This window comes from Carcharodon carcharias, chromosome 3 (assembly GCF_017639515.1).
Source record: "Carcharodon carcharias isolate sCarCar2 chromosome 3, sCarCar2.pri, whole genome shotgun sequence".
In the NCBI taxonomy this organism is placed as follows: Eukaryota; Metazoa; Chordata; class Chondrichthyes; order Lamniformes; family Lamnidae; genus Carcharodon; species Carcharodon carcharias.
The window spans coordinates 5,872,374-5,887,870 of record NC_054469.1 but is presented as its reverse complement, the minus strand read 5'-3'; the positions used below and the strand labels follow the sequence as shown (position 1 = coordinate 5,887,870).

The 15,497-nt window shown below is 42.0% G+C and overlaps 1 protein-coding gene across 5 annotated transcripts in view; it reads left to right on the top strand.

Moving 5' to 3' along the window:
* Nucleotides 1-254: 254 nt before the first annotated feature.
* LOC121276530 (repressor of RNA polymerase III transcription MAF1 homolog) overlaps nucleotides 255-15,497 on the top strand; it is a 54,594-nt gene continuing 39,351 nt past the window's right edge. Inside the window, exons 1-4 of one of the 5 annotated variants that reach the window (XM_041185053.1) lie at nucleotides 256-772; nucleotides 3,721-3,926; nucleotides 5,353-5,439; nucleotides 13,051-13,193. In XM_041185053.1, the coding sequence (XP_041040987.1) occupies nucleotides 13,111-13,193 (83 nt within the window). In that variant the 5' untranslated portion in view covers nucleotides 256-772; nucleotides 3,721-3,926; nucleotides 5,353-5,439; nucleotides 13,051-13,110. Of the gene's footprint in view, nucleotides 773-3,720; nucleotides 3,927-5,352; nucleotides 5,440-13,050; nucleotides 13,194-15,497 lie in introns of all 5 variants that reach the window. The other 4 variants (XM_041185054.1, XM_041185052.1, XM_041185051.1 and 1 more) reach the window with 4 other exon arrangements.

Genomic DNA, 15,497 nt, shown 5'->3' with positions numbered 1-15,497 from the left:
AAGAGCTGCACAATAAAGATTCTCTGGCCGGGGTTAACGGTTAAGGAGCCAATTCAAATGAGCGACTCGTCAACGGCCGCTCGGGCTCTTGACTGACGGCTCTCTCAACCAATGAAAGCTAACTTCTGCCCTCTCGCTCTCCTTGACCGACGACCATTCTATCCAATCAGTAGCCGGCGAGTAGGCGGGCCTCTTCTCCATTGGCTAGTAAATGAGGTGTAGGGTGTTGGAGGTGGAGGTGGCGGTAACGCCCTCTATTTATAAGGAGAGGACGCTCGCTGAAGGAGAGGCCGATCGATCAGGATCGGTTTGAAGTTGTTTTGAAAGGGCAGGGGGGGCAGGAGGAGGAAAGAAAAAGGAGGCGGGCGGACAGGCAGTCACTAACAGCAGCAGCAGGCTTCGGTGATTGTGTGTGGAAGCTCGGGCTGTGATGGTTCCCCAGGCTGCTCCCCGTTCCCGCCGCCCGGCCTCTTCGTGTCGCTGCGCCCCGCGCTCGCTCTGCTTCCACCCGCGGCACTTCATCACCATCGCTCCCATCACCAGCAGCAGCAGCTCGAGAGCGGCGGCCACCGCCTTAACCAGCAGAGACGGCGCTTCGAGACGACCCGCCTCCGTCTGAAGAGAGCCCGAGGACACAGTGTGTGTGTGTGTGAGAGGGAGAGGGAGAGAGAGAGAGAGACAGAGACCCGACCGACCCATTCCGGTGTGGTGGCGGGGGGGGAAGACCCGGCCCATCCAGGCCAGGCCACAGCAACCCTTCAGGGCCCGCCAGGTAAGTGGTGGGTGGGGGTGGGGGTGGGGGGGGGGGCGGGGTCAGACACAGCCTGTCTGTGAGGGGCTGTTTGCAGGGATATTAGTTGGGGGGGGGGGGGGGGGGGGGTGGGGTTGGGGGGTGTGGTGGGCCTACTAGTGACAGTGTTGGGATATGGGTATTGATATAAATTGCAATAAGGCTGGTCTTCATGGAAGCACAAAAGAACAAGAAACTTTGAAATCGGTAGCAAAATAAAAGAAGAAATCAGGTTAATTAAGGTGCAAAGAATAGATGAGTTAATGTTTCAGAGCTTACTATTGCTGTGGGGGGGTGGGGGGGGGGCGGGGGGTGTGCTGAATAAAAACAGGAACTGTCAGTAATACTTGCTGTCAGTGTTTGGGTAGGGTAGTTTCAATAGGAACTTGTAAAAACACTGCTGAGGTAAATTTGATATTCATCACAAAAACTGCAGCTGTTCTGTCCAAGCTGCCTTAACTTGAGTGTGGGGCAATAGCAACCTGACTGGACACCAAACTGCATGTCTACCAAGCCTGCATCCTTGGCATGCTCCTGTACAGTGATGAAACCTGGATAACAAGATAAGCAGCAGAAAAGGCTAATCAGCTTCCAACTTTGCTGTCTCAGATGTATCCTTGACGTCTCTTGGCAGGACAAGTTCACTGACTTGTGTCCTGGGGATTGTGCAAATTCCACTACCTTACACTCATTGCTAACAATATCTGCGCTAGTTCAATCATGCTCTTTGGATTATGGCTCTATGCCCAGAGACCTTCTGCACAGTGAAGTGGACACTGGGTCATGGCCACCTGAGTATCCATTGCAAAGGTGTGTGTAAGCAAGATATGAAGATGGTAAACATTGAAACTGACACCAGAGAGGTAGTAGCTGATGGCTGGGACCTCTGGAGGCTGGCTATTTGGTGAGGTATTGGAAGAGGTGAGCAGAAACAAGCTGAAGAACAAGACCTAGAGAAAAGATGCCAGCGAATGAATACTGCACCTTACCAGCCCATTGTCTTCCTCTGTATCAAATGCAGCAGAGAATGCTATGCCAGAGTTTGGTTCCTGAGCCACACCACGTGTGCTTAAAGAAGAGTTGACCACCATGTCCCAAGCCATCGTTTGGCAAAGCAGAAAGCTGTCCTAGGTAGAGATACTGCTGAGGGAAAATATTCATTCGTGATCTTTAAATTGAGTCTTTAGGATTTTTATTGAGATTACTGAACACTGATATTGAGCAGGATATGGCAGTAATGCTGTCATAGTGAGAACCTTGACCAGAGTTGGTAGTGGTGTTTTTCAGTGTGAGGGCATAAATGACAGTTAATAACACCAGTAGTGAACTAATGTTCAAACAGGAGCTGTTTGATCATGTAGTAGTTTGTTGGAGAATGAAAACATTTACACTGCTGGAGAAGGTTACTGTTGAGCATTATTTCATCAATAATATTCGAGTCAGAATGCAAGCATTAGCAGGTGCTGAGATAATGCTATCACAATGCAAAAATTAATAGGTACTGATTACAATGCTGTTGGGGATATATTAAGGACTAAGTGTCACTCAGACTGAGGTTTTGGAGCAATAGTACTGTAAGTATATGTTAAGAAATTGGTGTTGTCAGAAGCTGGTACTGTGCTAAGAATATCTAATGACTAGAAATAATGTAACTGGGCATGGAATTTATTACTGGGGAATGGCAGCAGTAAAACAATATATGAAGTGTGAGTATATCTGTTAGTCCCTGTAGATTTGTTTGTTCCTGGAAATGTATCAATTGGTACAACAAGCTGCAATGAGTGGAATGATGGCTTGGTTAAACAGGTACATGGCAATCCCTGGTACTGTCAGCGTCCGTAAAATTTTATTACGTGCATTCGACTTGAATGGCAGCCAGTGTTAATATGCCCCCTTACATTCACATTAACCTAACTGAAGATTTAAAATTCAGTTGTTTGAATTCACAATTATTCTTGCGTATTGAAAAGAGACATGTTGCTGTTGCTTTTTGTCTTGTATTCATCAGGACAAACACACTGCCAAATTTTAAACAATCTCAACAATTTATACTACAGGAGAAAAGTGTGCTGATTGGTTGGCAAGTCAGCCGATTGGCCAGCACTTTGCCTTGGAGAAGGCAATGGGGTTCCCAAGCTCTGGGGTAATTAAAAAAAAGGTGCAAGACTTGAACATATTCCTTTTGCAGACAACCCTGCATATGAATGTATGTTGCTTCTAGCAAGTGTAAATGAGCCACATTACAAGCTTGACTGATTATCATTTGGTTGTTAGTGTAGCTATTAGCGCAGTCAGGATTGGGCAGCACTTGCTGAACAATCATGAAATCACACCTAACATTTATTTTGGGGAGAGGTGGGGGGGGTGCGGTTTTGAGCGTGGGCTGGTTGAGTATGGCCTGTACTCTGCCTATTAGGAAAACCCGAAGGAACATACTGTTTGATTCGATCATTCATCACTGGGATGAATGGCCTAAGTACCTGACATCGCACTGGCACTGAAATTCATGCACAACGTTTGGTGGAAAGAGTGTTTATCTGTACTGATGCTAGCACCTTGTTAGTGGAAAATACCACTTGCATGACCACTGCATAGTAGCAGCATGAAATGGTTTGCTTAACCTCATCAAATTTTTGAGATACTGCCTTTCGAGGGTAATTTTGAGCAATCATTTTTAATGGCAAGAAATGCATGTTGACTGGATGTTTGGATACTAATGCAGTATGACATCCTGTGGGGCTATTCTGTGTGGAATCATAGTCAATATTCAGTTCCAACATATGTACAGTATCATTTGAGTCTAATTGTGCAAAATAGTACAAGATCACCGGGCATGTTAATGTTATAGATTTGATAGTTTTGGTATATGGACAAGCACTACCAGTGTGGATTAAGTTTAGTGAGGATTCTGTGTACTTACTATTTGTTAGCATTGTCACAGGAGGCTTTAATCTGAAGTTACGACGTCCTGAGAAGCAGCTTTTCATAGGTTTTCAGAGCAGCTGGAAGATCAGAAAGCAACTGCTGCTCCAGCAGTGGACTGGAGACAGGGCGGGAGAAGGTGGGAAGCAATGGTTCAAATGAGTGCATTCCTGAAGCCTCCAACAGCCAAATCAGAAGAGCCTTGGATGTTTTAGTAAGGATTTCATTTTACAGTTACTTGAAAAAGACTCAAACTTGGATCATAGCTTGAATTGATAGCTGTCACGTAGGTTACACATTTATCATTGGTTATGGAATATGATTTACAATGAAATTTTGACTTGTGATTGGGTAGAAATTTGCTCACTCTTCCTTGAGGTGATTATTTAACTCTTCTTTAGTTTACTGTATTGTTCTAACTCAATTGTGGAAACAAGTGAGTTAGTTAGGGATGATGATGGCAGAGTGGTAGTGCCACTGGACTAGTACTCCAGAGTCCCAGCCAAAACTTCTATGGACACTGATTCAAACCCCACCATGGCAGCTGGTGGGATTTAAAATTAAATCTGAAATATAAAGCTAGTCTCTAATGGAACTACTGTCTCATTGTTGTAAAAATACATCTGGTTCCCTAATTTCCTTGGGAAGAATCTCCCATCTTTACCTAGTCTGGCTTACATGTGACTCCAGACCCACAGAAATGTGGTTGACTCTTACCTGCCCTCTGAAATGGCTGAGCAAGCCACTCAGTTCAAGGGCAATTAGGTATGGGCAACAAATGCTGGTCTTGTCAGTGACGCCTTTGTCCTGTGAAAGAATAAACTAAATATTCACCTCATCATTTTGTTCAAAAGTCCACCATTAAATCAAGTTAGTTTTCCTGTTAGGACAGGCTAATGAAATTTTGTCTAACATAGCATGCATTCACAAAGATCATTAAACTCATGAAAGGGATAACAATATGCTATCTAAAATATTTAAGTGACTTTTCTGTGATATTTCACTGAGGGAGGGAAAAATAGTTGGAACAGATTATTTTCCCACACTTGATATTCTATTTACAAGCTGCGTTAAAGATCTCTTGGGAACATAAGATTCTGCACCAGCTCCAAGCACTTTTAGTCCACTATTTTGTCTCTGGGCTCTTGAGTATAGAATTTGCAAACACCAATGAGCTACTATGCTCAGATTAACTTTTCGTGCAATATTAATGTTATGCTTTTTTGGTGGCCTGCTCTTGAGGTCTATTTTGCAGTAATGGGAGGTGATGTTCTGTAATTATTTTCATCTGAAAAGATTATTAATGTTTCCTGAAATGGAGTGGTAGATTGATGTGAATCTATCCTAACCTCCTTCCATACCAAAGCAAAATATTGCAGATGCTTGAAATCTGAAATTAAAAAGAAAAGAAGATGCTGGAAATACTGAGTAGGTCTGGCAGCGTGGAGAGAGGAACAGTTAATGTTTCAGGTTATGATCTGTCTCAACTTCAACTATACTTGCTGGGCAAATGCTAGAATCTGTTATAAAGGATGTGATAACTGAATGTTTAGAAAGTATTGGTAGGATTGGGCAAAGTCAGCATGGATTTATGGAAGGGAAATCATGTTTAACAAACCTATTAGTTTTTTTTTTTGCAGATGTAACTAGCAGAATAGATGAGGGAGAAACCAGTTGGTGTGGTGTTTTTTGGATCTTCAAAGCTTTCATAAGGTCTCACACAGGAGGTTAGTAAGCAAAATTAGAGCTTATGGGATAGGGGGTAATGTACTGTCATGGGTTGAATTGGTTAATGGACAGAAAACAGAAGGAATAGACGGGCCCTTCTCAGGATGGCAGACTGTTCCTAGTGGGGTACCACAAGCATCTGTGCTTGGGCCCCTGTTATTCACTACCTATATCATGATTTGGATGTGGGGACCAAATCTAATATTTCCATGTTTGCTGATGACACAAAACAAGGTGGGAATGAGGGTTGTGGGGAGGATATAGAGGCTTCAAGATGATTTAGACAGGCTTAGTTTGTGGGCATGAACATGGCAGATAGAATATAATGTGGAAAACATGCAAAGTTATCCACTTGGTAGGAAAAACAGAAAGCTGGTATTTCTTGAATGGTGAGAAGTTTGGAAATGTTCGTGTCCAGAGGGACCTTGGTGTCCTTTTTCATGAATCACTAAAGGCTAGCATGCAGGTGCAGTAAGAAATTAGAAAGGCCAAATGGTATGTTGGCCTTCATTATGAGCAGGTTTGGGTACAGGAGTAAAGATGTCTTGCTGCAGTTGTACAAAACCGTGGTGAGACTGTACCTGGAGTGTTATGTACAGTTTTGGTCTCTTTATCTAAGGAAGGATTTATGTGCAATGGAGCTTCACCAGATTAATTCCTGGGATGGTTGGATTGTCTTTTGAGAAGTGTTTGAGGAGACTCTTTCTTTCCCTCCACCCTGCTGTGCATCAATTTTTTTGTATCTTTTACAAAAGATAGGAATAACTCTCGTATTTTGGTTTTCAATCCACATGTTTATTTTGTCATGAATAACCTGTAAGATGAACTCATTATTCAATCTATTTTTCCTTTTAGTGTGGGGGATGATTGAAACCAAGATGTGGTCCGTGTAATGTCTGTTTGTATGATTCACAGTCTGGACATATGTTTAGTGTGTTGGTTGGAGATGTTGGGTTTGAAGGCCCTGAATTCTGCAGCATTTGATGTGTAACTGTTTTAAGCTGATCTTTAAGTTCTCTCTTCTCTCTGCTGTTGCTAGACTTTGTTAAACTGTTTAGTCAGGTGAGGCACTTCTGGTAATGTACCCAATGGTGTAATGAACTTGAGCTATGCCATCTAGGAAGGTCACTGGCTCTGGCCCAGTACTTGTATGTTGATTTAGGTGACCTTTGCCAGTATGGGTTAAAATGGGACAAAGTTGCCAGAGTCTGTTGATCCTTGCACACATGAATGATGGATGTCTTGAGAACATTCAAGGTCTGGGATGTGATGATCAAATAATCTACATTTTAGGCCACAGAAGGTGTCTGATGATGTGATTTTTTTTTTTCTCCAATAAAGAGTCATTTGGAATTGTAATAAACAGTGAAGATAGTAACAGACTTCAAGATGTCATAGAGAAGCTGGTGGATTGGCTAGACATGTGGCAGACAAATTTCAATGCAGAAAGAGGTGTGACGTACTGTATTTTGATAGGAAGAATGAGAAATGAAAATGTGAGCTAAATGATATAATTTTAAAGACCTGGTAAGAGGAGTTCAAAATCCTGAAGGGGTTTGATAGAGAAAACAAACTGTTTAGTGGCCAATGGGCTGATAACCAGTGGACCCCAGGTTTGACGTGGAAGAAAACTTTTTTGCACACTTGATTTGGAACGTATTGCTTAATAGGGTGCTCAATACAGATTCAACAGTAGCCTTCAAAAAGGAGTTGGATAAGTATCTGAAGGAACAAAGCAGGCATATGGAGAAAGAGCTGGGGAGTGGAGCTGGCATGGACTCAATGGGCTGAATGACCTTCCCTGCTGTATCATTCTGATTCTGTTCTCTTTGGAAGTGACAAGGTTAGCTGAAATTGGTGAACAAGAGACTATGTATTTTAAGTTATTGCCAGTATATTCATTCATCTCAAGTTGTACAGCCACTGGTTACATACATGAAATGAATACCTCATCCTAGTTTTACACAGCTCATTGCAGGCATGACCCAAGTTTAAGCAGCCAAAATCTATACTGAGTAGCTTTGTTCTAATGCACAGGTTCAGTGAGCTCCAATTGAACTGTTAACAATTTAGTTGTTCACGGTATTGGGACAAATCCCATAATTTGACATTTAATTTAGGAACATGTCTCAATCCATCTGTCATAAATCCAAGTTGTGAAAATAAATAAAATCCCTTCAGTTGCTGTTGAAACCAGGCTGAGCTACTTAGAGCAAGTGTTGCAAACTGGATTGTTTTGAGTTGTGCTACTGAATATTTTCCATTTTTCCGCTGCACATATCAATTTTACACCCGTCGCTGTGCTTTGATCAAATTTTAGTGATGTTCGATCTTTCTCTTATTAACAGAGAAACTAAATTTAATCATGTATTCCAATCTGCCCCACAGCAGCTACATAAATCCGTATCTGTTTAGAATGCGTGAGCAATATCAGTCTTTTCTCAGTGCTTTGAGCTCTGATCTCCAGGGTGTGGAGAATAAATGCCAGGAACAAGCTGTAAGATTTGTTTTGCTGCACTCTGCTCTGTTCCCAGCTGGGGAGCTCTAAGCAGCTGATCCCAGTTGACAGCATTATTTTTGTATTAATGCACTGTACTTGGGTCATTGGCAGACTGTCCTGAGATTGCAAAGCCAGGCTCTTGGAATATTGCAGAAAGGTTGTGGTTATTGGTAGTTTGGGGAATTAACTTTTTTAACTCTTTCAATACCGGATGCTGACATTTCTCAAGTTGACTTTTATTTTTCTCGTTTGTGTTGAAATTCTTTCTCACTAAAAATCCTAAGTGTTGAGCACCTTGTTGGTTAAACTGTCAGCTACTTTGATAGCTTAGAACATTTTAATTCTATTCGTTTAATTTTTGGACTCCAAGACCACCGTCTCTAGAGCAGGTCCTTGTGTTTACCCTGTTATGTTTCTGAATCCTGGTAACAAAATCTTAAACTTTTTTATTCATTCGTGGGATGTGGGTGTCACTGGCTAGGCCAGCATTTATTGCCTATCCCTAGTTGCCCTTGTTCAGCAGACATTTGGGAGTCAGCCACATTGCTGTGGGTATGGAGTCACATGTAGGCTAGACCAAGTGAGGATGGCAGATTTCCTTCCCTAAAGGACATTAATGAACAGATAGGTTTTTATGACAATCGACAGTAGTTTCACAGTCATAATTAGACTTTTAGTTCCAGATTTCTGGATCTGAGATTCTTCTGTCAGCTCCCTGTAATTCATAATCCAAACAAAATCAGCACCAATAGAAATCAGCTTTTCACTTAGCCTCTGTTGTTGGCCACCTATAACCTTTTGGCTAAAGTTTGTATTTTAACCACTGACACTGTTGCTACACACTTAATTATTCATGTAAGAATCAGAATGGTTACAGTACAGAAAGAGGCTATTTGACTTGTCTCCATGCCAGTGACCTAGACCTTGGTGTGCAGGGCACGATTTCATTGTTTGTGGGTGAGAATGAAACTTGGTATTGCGTACAGAGGAGTGTGGTGATGAATGTTGCTTTTTAAAATATTTTGGAATATGGTGGCCTTCTGTAAAGAAGGCTGTGAAGTGTGCCCATGATTAAACAGGGGGAAGGTTAGTAAAGACAGCTTATGTGGGAACTGAGATAAAAGGGTAAATGTACCAGATGCATGCATTTGTAATGACAGGCTCTGGTGAAGTGGATTTACAAGTAAATAGAAGTAAAATACTGCAGATGCTGGAAATCTAGAACAAAAACAAAAATACCTGGAACAACTCGGCAGGTCTGACAGCATCTGCGGAGAGGGATACAGTTGATGTTTCAAGTCTGGTGACTCATCATCAGAACTGGTGATATCCTGAGACCAGCTCTGTGATGAAGCTGTGAAATATGAAACAGCTATTCACTGAGACCAGAAAAGTCTTAGAAAGCAATTTTCTTTCTGAACTGAGACATTGTTGGATTTTCAGATTAGAAGAAAGTGAAGTCATGTGCTATGCCTTTATTCAAGTGACAGCAGCTGTTTTTTTTTAAAATTCATTCATGGGACGTGGGCTTTGCTGGTTGGGCCAGCGTTTATTGCCCATCCCTAGTTGCCCATGAGAAGGTGGTGGTGAGCTGCTGTCTTGAACTGCTGTAGTCCATGTGGTGTAGGTACGCCCACAGTGCTGTTAGGGAGTTCCAAGATTTTGACCCAGCAGCAGTGAAGGAACAGCAATACATTTCCAAGCTGGGGTGGTGAGTGACTTGGAAGGGAACTCTCAGGTGGTGATATTCCCATCTAGTGGTTGTGGGTTTGGAAGGTGCTGCCTAAGGAGCCTTGGTGAATTCCTGCAGTGCATCTTGTAGATGGTACACACTGCTGTGTGTTGGTGGTGGAGGGAGTGAATGTTTGTGGATGTGGTGCCAATCAAGTGGGCTGCTTTGTCCTGGATGGTGTTAAGCTTGAGTGTTGTGGGAGCTGCTTCATCCAGGTAAGTGAGGGGTATTCCATCACACTCCTGACTTGTGCCTTTTAGATGGTGGACAGGATTTGAGTTACTTGTCGCAGGATTCCTAGTCTCTGACCTGATCTTGTAGCCACAGTATTTGTATGGCTAGTCCAGTTCAGTTTCTGCACAGTGGTAACCCCCAAGAGGATATTGGGGAATTCAGTGATGGTAATGCCATTGAACATCATGGGGCGATGGTTGGATTCTCACTTGTTGCCTGACACTTGTGTGGTGTGAATGTCACTTGTCAGCTCAAGCCTGGATACTGTCCAGGTCTTGCTGCATTTGGATATGGACTGCTTCAGTATCTGAGGAGTTGTGAATGGTGCTGAACATTGTGCAGTCATCAGCTAATATCCCCACTTTTAATCTTTATGATGGAAGGAAAATCCTTGAAGCAGCTGAAGATGTTTGTGCTGAGGACACTACCCTGAGGAACTTCTGCAGAGGTGACTGATCTTCAACAACCACAACCATTTCCCTTTGTGCTAGTTATGACTCCAACCAGTGGACAGTTTTCCCCCTGATTCCCATTGACTTCAGTTTTGCTAGGGCCCCTTGATGCCACTCTGTCAAATGCTGCCTTGATGTCAAGGGCAGTCACTCACTCCTCACCTTGGGAGTTAAGCTTTTTTTGTCCATGTTTGAAAGCTGTAATGAGGTCAGGAGCTGAATGGCTGTGGCAGAACCCAAAATGGTGTCAGTGAGCAGGTTATTGCTAAGGAAAGTGCAGCTTGTTAGCACTGTTGATAACCCCTTACATCACTGATTGAGTAGACTAATGGGTGGTAACTGGCCAGTTTGGATTTGTCCTGCTTTTTGTGTACAAGACATACCTGGGCAATTTTCCACATAGCTGGTTAGATGCTGAGCCACTAGCCAGTGTTGTAGCTGTATCGGAACAGCTTGGCAAGTTCTGAAGCACAAGTCTTCAGTACTATTGCCAGAATATTGTCAGGGCCTATAGCCTTTGCAGTATCCAGTGCCTTCAGATGTTTCTTTATCACGAGTGAATTGAATTGGCTGAAGCCTGGAGTTTGTGATGCCAGGGACCTCCAGAGGAGGCCTAGATGGATCATCCACTCGGCACTTTTGGCTGAAGATTGTAGCCAATGCTTCACCCTTATGTTTTGCATTGATATGCTGGGCTCCCCCATCATCAAGGATGGGGATATTTGTGAGCCTCCTCCAGTGAGTTGTTTAATAGTCCACCATTCATGACTGGATGTGACAGATCTGCAGAGCTTAGATTTGACCTGTTAGTTGTGGGATCACTTAGCTGTGTCTTTCACTTGCTACTTATGTTGTTTGGCACGCAAGTAGTCCTGTGTTGTAGCTTTACCAGGTTGACATCTTATTTTTAAGTGTGCCTGGTGCTGCTCCTGGCATACTCTCCTGCACTCTTTGAACCAGGGTTGATCCCCTAGCTTGATGGTAATGGTAGAGTTGGGGATATGTTGAATCATGAGGTTACAGATTGTGCTCGAGTACAAGTCTACTGCTGATGGCCCACAGCGCCTCATGGATGCCCAGTCTCGAGTTGCTTTGGGTAATAGCACTGGATTTTTATGGTTAAAAATCTAAGGGAGCTGTTGCCAAGTAGCCCTTGTGTTCTGACGAAGTGGGTTTGTTTTTTGGCAATGTTTTGTAAAACTGTTCTAAATGTAATCTTGTGTGCTTAAGCTTTTTCTTTTTAATAAACCTTAAAATCCTAAGTGTTACTGGGATTCTATTTCTGGAATCAGTTCTTTCCCTCATTTTCAAAATACAGAGTTATGACCAGCAAGACCAGTTTCCCTCTGGGATTTGGCTTGCTCAGTGAATAACATCGGCTATGGTTGTAACAGGAAGATAGTGTAGAACTTTGAATGGACATAGGCAAGTTGGTGGAATGGGCAGACAATTGGGTATTGAAGTTGAATGCAGAGAAGTGTAGAGTAATTTGTTTTGGTAGAAAGAACATGGAGAGACAATATAACAAAAGGGCACAATTCTAAAAAGGGGTGCAGGAACAAAGGGACTTGTGTATATGCATAAATTATTGAAGGTGGCGGGACAGGTTGAGAGCGTGGTTAATAAAGCAAGCATGCAATCGCCTGGGTTTTATTACTGGGAAATAGAGTATGAAGGCAAGGAAGTATGTTAAGCTTGTAAAGAACAATAGCTTGGCTTCCACTGGAGTATTGCATCCAGTTTTGGACACTACATGAAGGCATTTGAGAGAGTGTCATAGAGATTCACAAGAATGGTCCCTAGGATGAGGAACTTCAATTACATAGATTGGAGAGGTTAGGACTCTTCTCCTTGGCGAAGAGAAGGTTGAGATGAGAGTTGTTCAAAATCATGAGTCTGGATAGAGTAGATCAGGGAATAGCTGTTTGATTGGAAGGATTGAGAACCATAGGGCACAGATGTAAGGAATTGGCAAAAGAAACAATGACAACATGAGAAACTTTTCTCATGCAGGAAGTAGTTAGGCTCTGGAATCCACTAAGTGTGATGGAAGCAGGATCAATCGAGACTTTAGAGTGAGTTGGATTGTTATCTGAAAAGGAAGAATGTGCAGGACGTTGGGGAGAAGGTAGGGAGTGGCACCTGGTGAATTGCTCCTATGGAAAACTAGCTCAGACATGGGCCAAATGGCTGCCTTCTGTGCTGTAACAATTGTGATTCTGTGATACAACAATCAAACAGCCTCGATCACATTTAATGATGCCAGTTATTTAATTGAATTTAAATTTTCAAACTTCCATAGTAGTAGTTGGACTCTCATAATCTGGATTATTATTCTGGAGTTTTGAATCATGCAGTAACATAGCCACCATACTCTGTCTAGCCTCCCTGCTTGTCTGTAACAATGCCTTCTATGTGCCTCGCCTTTCTAGCCTACACTCAACCCTGTGATTCTGCAGAATTCATCAATTTTTGTCTAATTCCCTGCCCCGTCTGATTGTGGAACAGATGTGGGTGTGATCAGAACTGTTGTATTCTTTCCCTGAGAGACTGTTGTTGAATTTAGCCTGCATGAACTATTGGCAGTAATCCACTAGCTCTTCTGTAGATGTGCTTGTTTTTGGGAAATTAATGTTAAAATTTGATAATCCTGTCTCTTTCTCTCCCCCTCCATTTATGTTGATGGTTACAGCATCAAGAATTGGAGTCTCGTTTCACAGACCCACAAGTGGAGTAAATCAAGTCTTCCAAGATGAAGCTGTTGGAAAATACAAGCTTCGAGGCAATGAACTCCCAGCTTACCATAGAGACTGGTGACTCTCGCATTATAGGGCGGTGAGTTATACCTCATCACTTATGATCATCTGAGATTAAAACAGTTTAAATTTAAATTAGTACAACTCTGCTCTGTGTGTGCCACCTGTCTAGGAAGTTTGAAATTATAACCAAACATGTTTCTAAATTGATGAAGCAATCCCATGGTAGTAATTATTTTTGGCTATTACGTTAGCCCAAATTTGCAGCGCATCCACATTTCAGGGAATGATTAATGATGTAGTGCCTCCAGGAAAACATGACATGAGTAACTCAAGAAATTATTTATGCTGCTGTAATTTCTTGACTTTAATATAAATAGAGCAGGCGTAGACTGTTTGGCCAGCAAGATTATGGTTGAGCTCCTACTCCAGTTGCACCTTTTTTTAAAGAAAGCCCTCAATTCTCGCTGTTTCTCTCTGTACAGATGCTGCCTGACCACAGCATTTCTGGCATTTTATTAAAGCAAGGTGCCTAAATTAGTTTCTTGGTTTGGAATTACCAAGAATAACTTTGAAAAATGAAAATAAGGTTCCTGTTCATTGAATTTTTTTACTTTTCTAATTAAAAAAAAAACTCATCAACATTAGAAAGTTTGACCGGGGCCTCTGCATTTCATCAAATTAATTTGTGCTGTTTTCTTAACTGAAAAAGTTGGGCAGCTAATTATCATAGTTCTACCCCCATTTAAAAGCAATAGTGATTGAGTTTGTTTAATGCTACTGTGATCACCACAACCTTTGCAGAATACAAAACAAATTGTATATATGGAGGGAGGAGGTTACTGGTTCTGAGTCTTCACCCTGTATGTAATGAATGTGGTGTCACTGATCACATAGTCCATTCACATTTTACTATCAGATTAACAAGTTATAAATAGCACTAGAATTACAGACTCAGCTACCAAAGACTAAAAGCCTCTGACTTCCATGTTCGTATCTCATTGGGGAAGTTCACTATTTCATCTCAACTGACCAGACAGATGGAAAAATGCTCCTTAAGGAGAATCAGCTCTGTAAATTTGTTTTTGTACTTGTTTGTTGCTGTTGATTCAACATTTTTAGATACCTAATTTAAGTCTTGCTGGCCTGGGTATATTGCAGTTAATTTGCACTGTAGTCATTACTTGCACCTCTACAATTTGTTACTTTGGTCACTGCAGTTTATTCTAATTATTCCTGCAATGATCAAATTGAGAATAGTGATTTCCAGGCTACTAGTCTAACCTTTGTCACACTGGTATTATGGAATGCCTCCCAAGATGGACTGATTTCTGCTATTATTTGAAGTAGATGCATGTCTTTGAGTAGTGTGCTAACAAGGCATATAGTTTGTCACAAGCAGAAATGTGCTATGGTTACTGTAGCGGTTAATTCTTTGAAAAGATCTTTTTCTGAAATTACAGAAAAATATACTGCAAATAAAGGGAAATTTGAGGGGAAAAAACACATGCTAATTCAGCTGGTCAGTCAGTATTTGAAAATGAAAAGGACAGGTTCACATTTGAAATCTCCACTCAGAGCATGAACTCTTGCTTGTTAATGATTCTGATATATAAAGATTTAGATATACTAAAATGAGCCAGATACCATAGTAGTCTTTATTAAGAAAACAACTGGTTAGTTTACATTGATGCAGTACATTGCAATATCGTGCATGGAATATGCTGGCAACGCAGATTGGCATGTATTTTGGATAGTGCAGCTGGGTCACTGAGCAATGGTTGGCACAGTGTGCACAAAACATATGTTCTATTATTCTTCAAACCCTTTCTTGACATTGTTACCGAATCTCCCAATGTCAACAAACTGGAGGTGTCCCCATTGACCAGAAACTCACCTGAACCAGCCATATAAATATTGTGGCTACAAAAACAGGCCATGGGCTGGGAATTCTGCAGAGAATAGTTCACCCCCTGACTCCCCAAAGCCTCTTCATTTACAAAGCACGAGTCAGGAGTGTGATAGAACACTACTTGACCGGGTGAGTGCAGCTGTAACAGCACTTAAGCTTGATTATCATCCAGGGCAAAGCTGTCTGCTTGATCATCATTCCTTAACCACCTTAAACATTTCATTCCCTCCACTGGCACACTGGTTGCAGTGTGTACCACCTATCCAATATACACTGTAACAGCCCACCAAGCTTCTTATGATGGCACCTTCTAAACTCACTACTACCAAGGACAAGAGCTGTCAATGTGTAGGAACATCATTACCTCAAGGCACACACTATCCTGATTTGGACACATGACCATTCCTTTACTGTGCTAGTTAAAAATTTGGAACTCCCTCCCTATACCACTGGGCAAATGCTTCATCACAC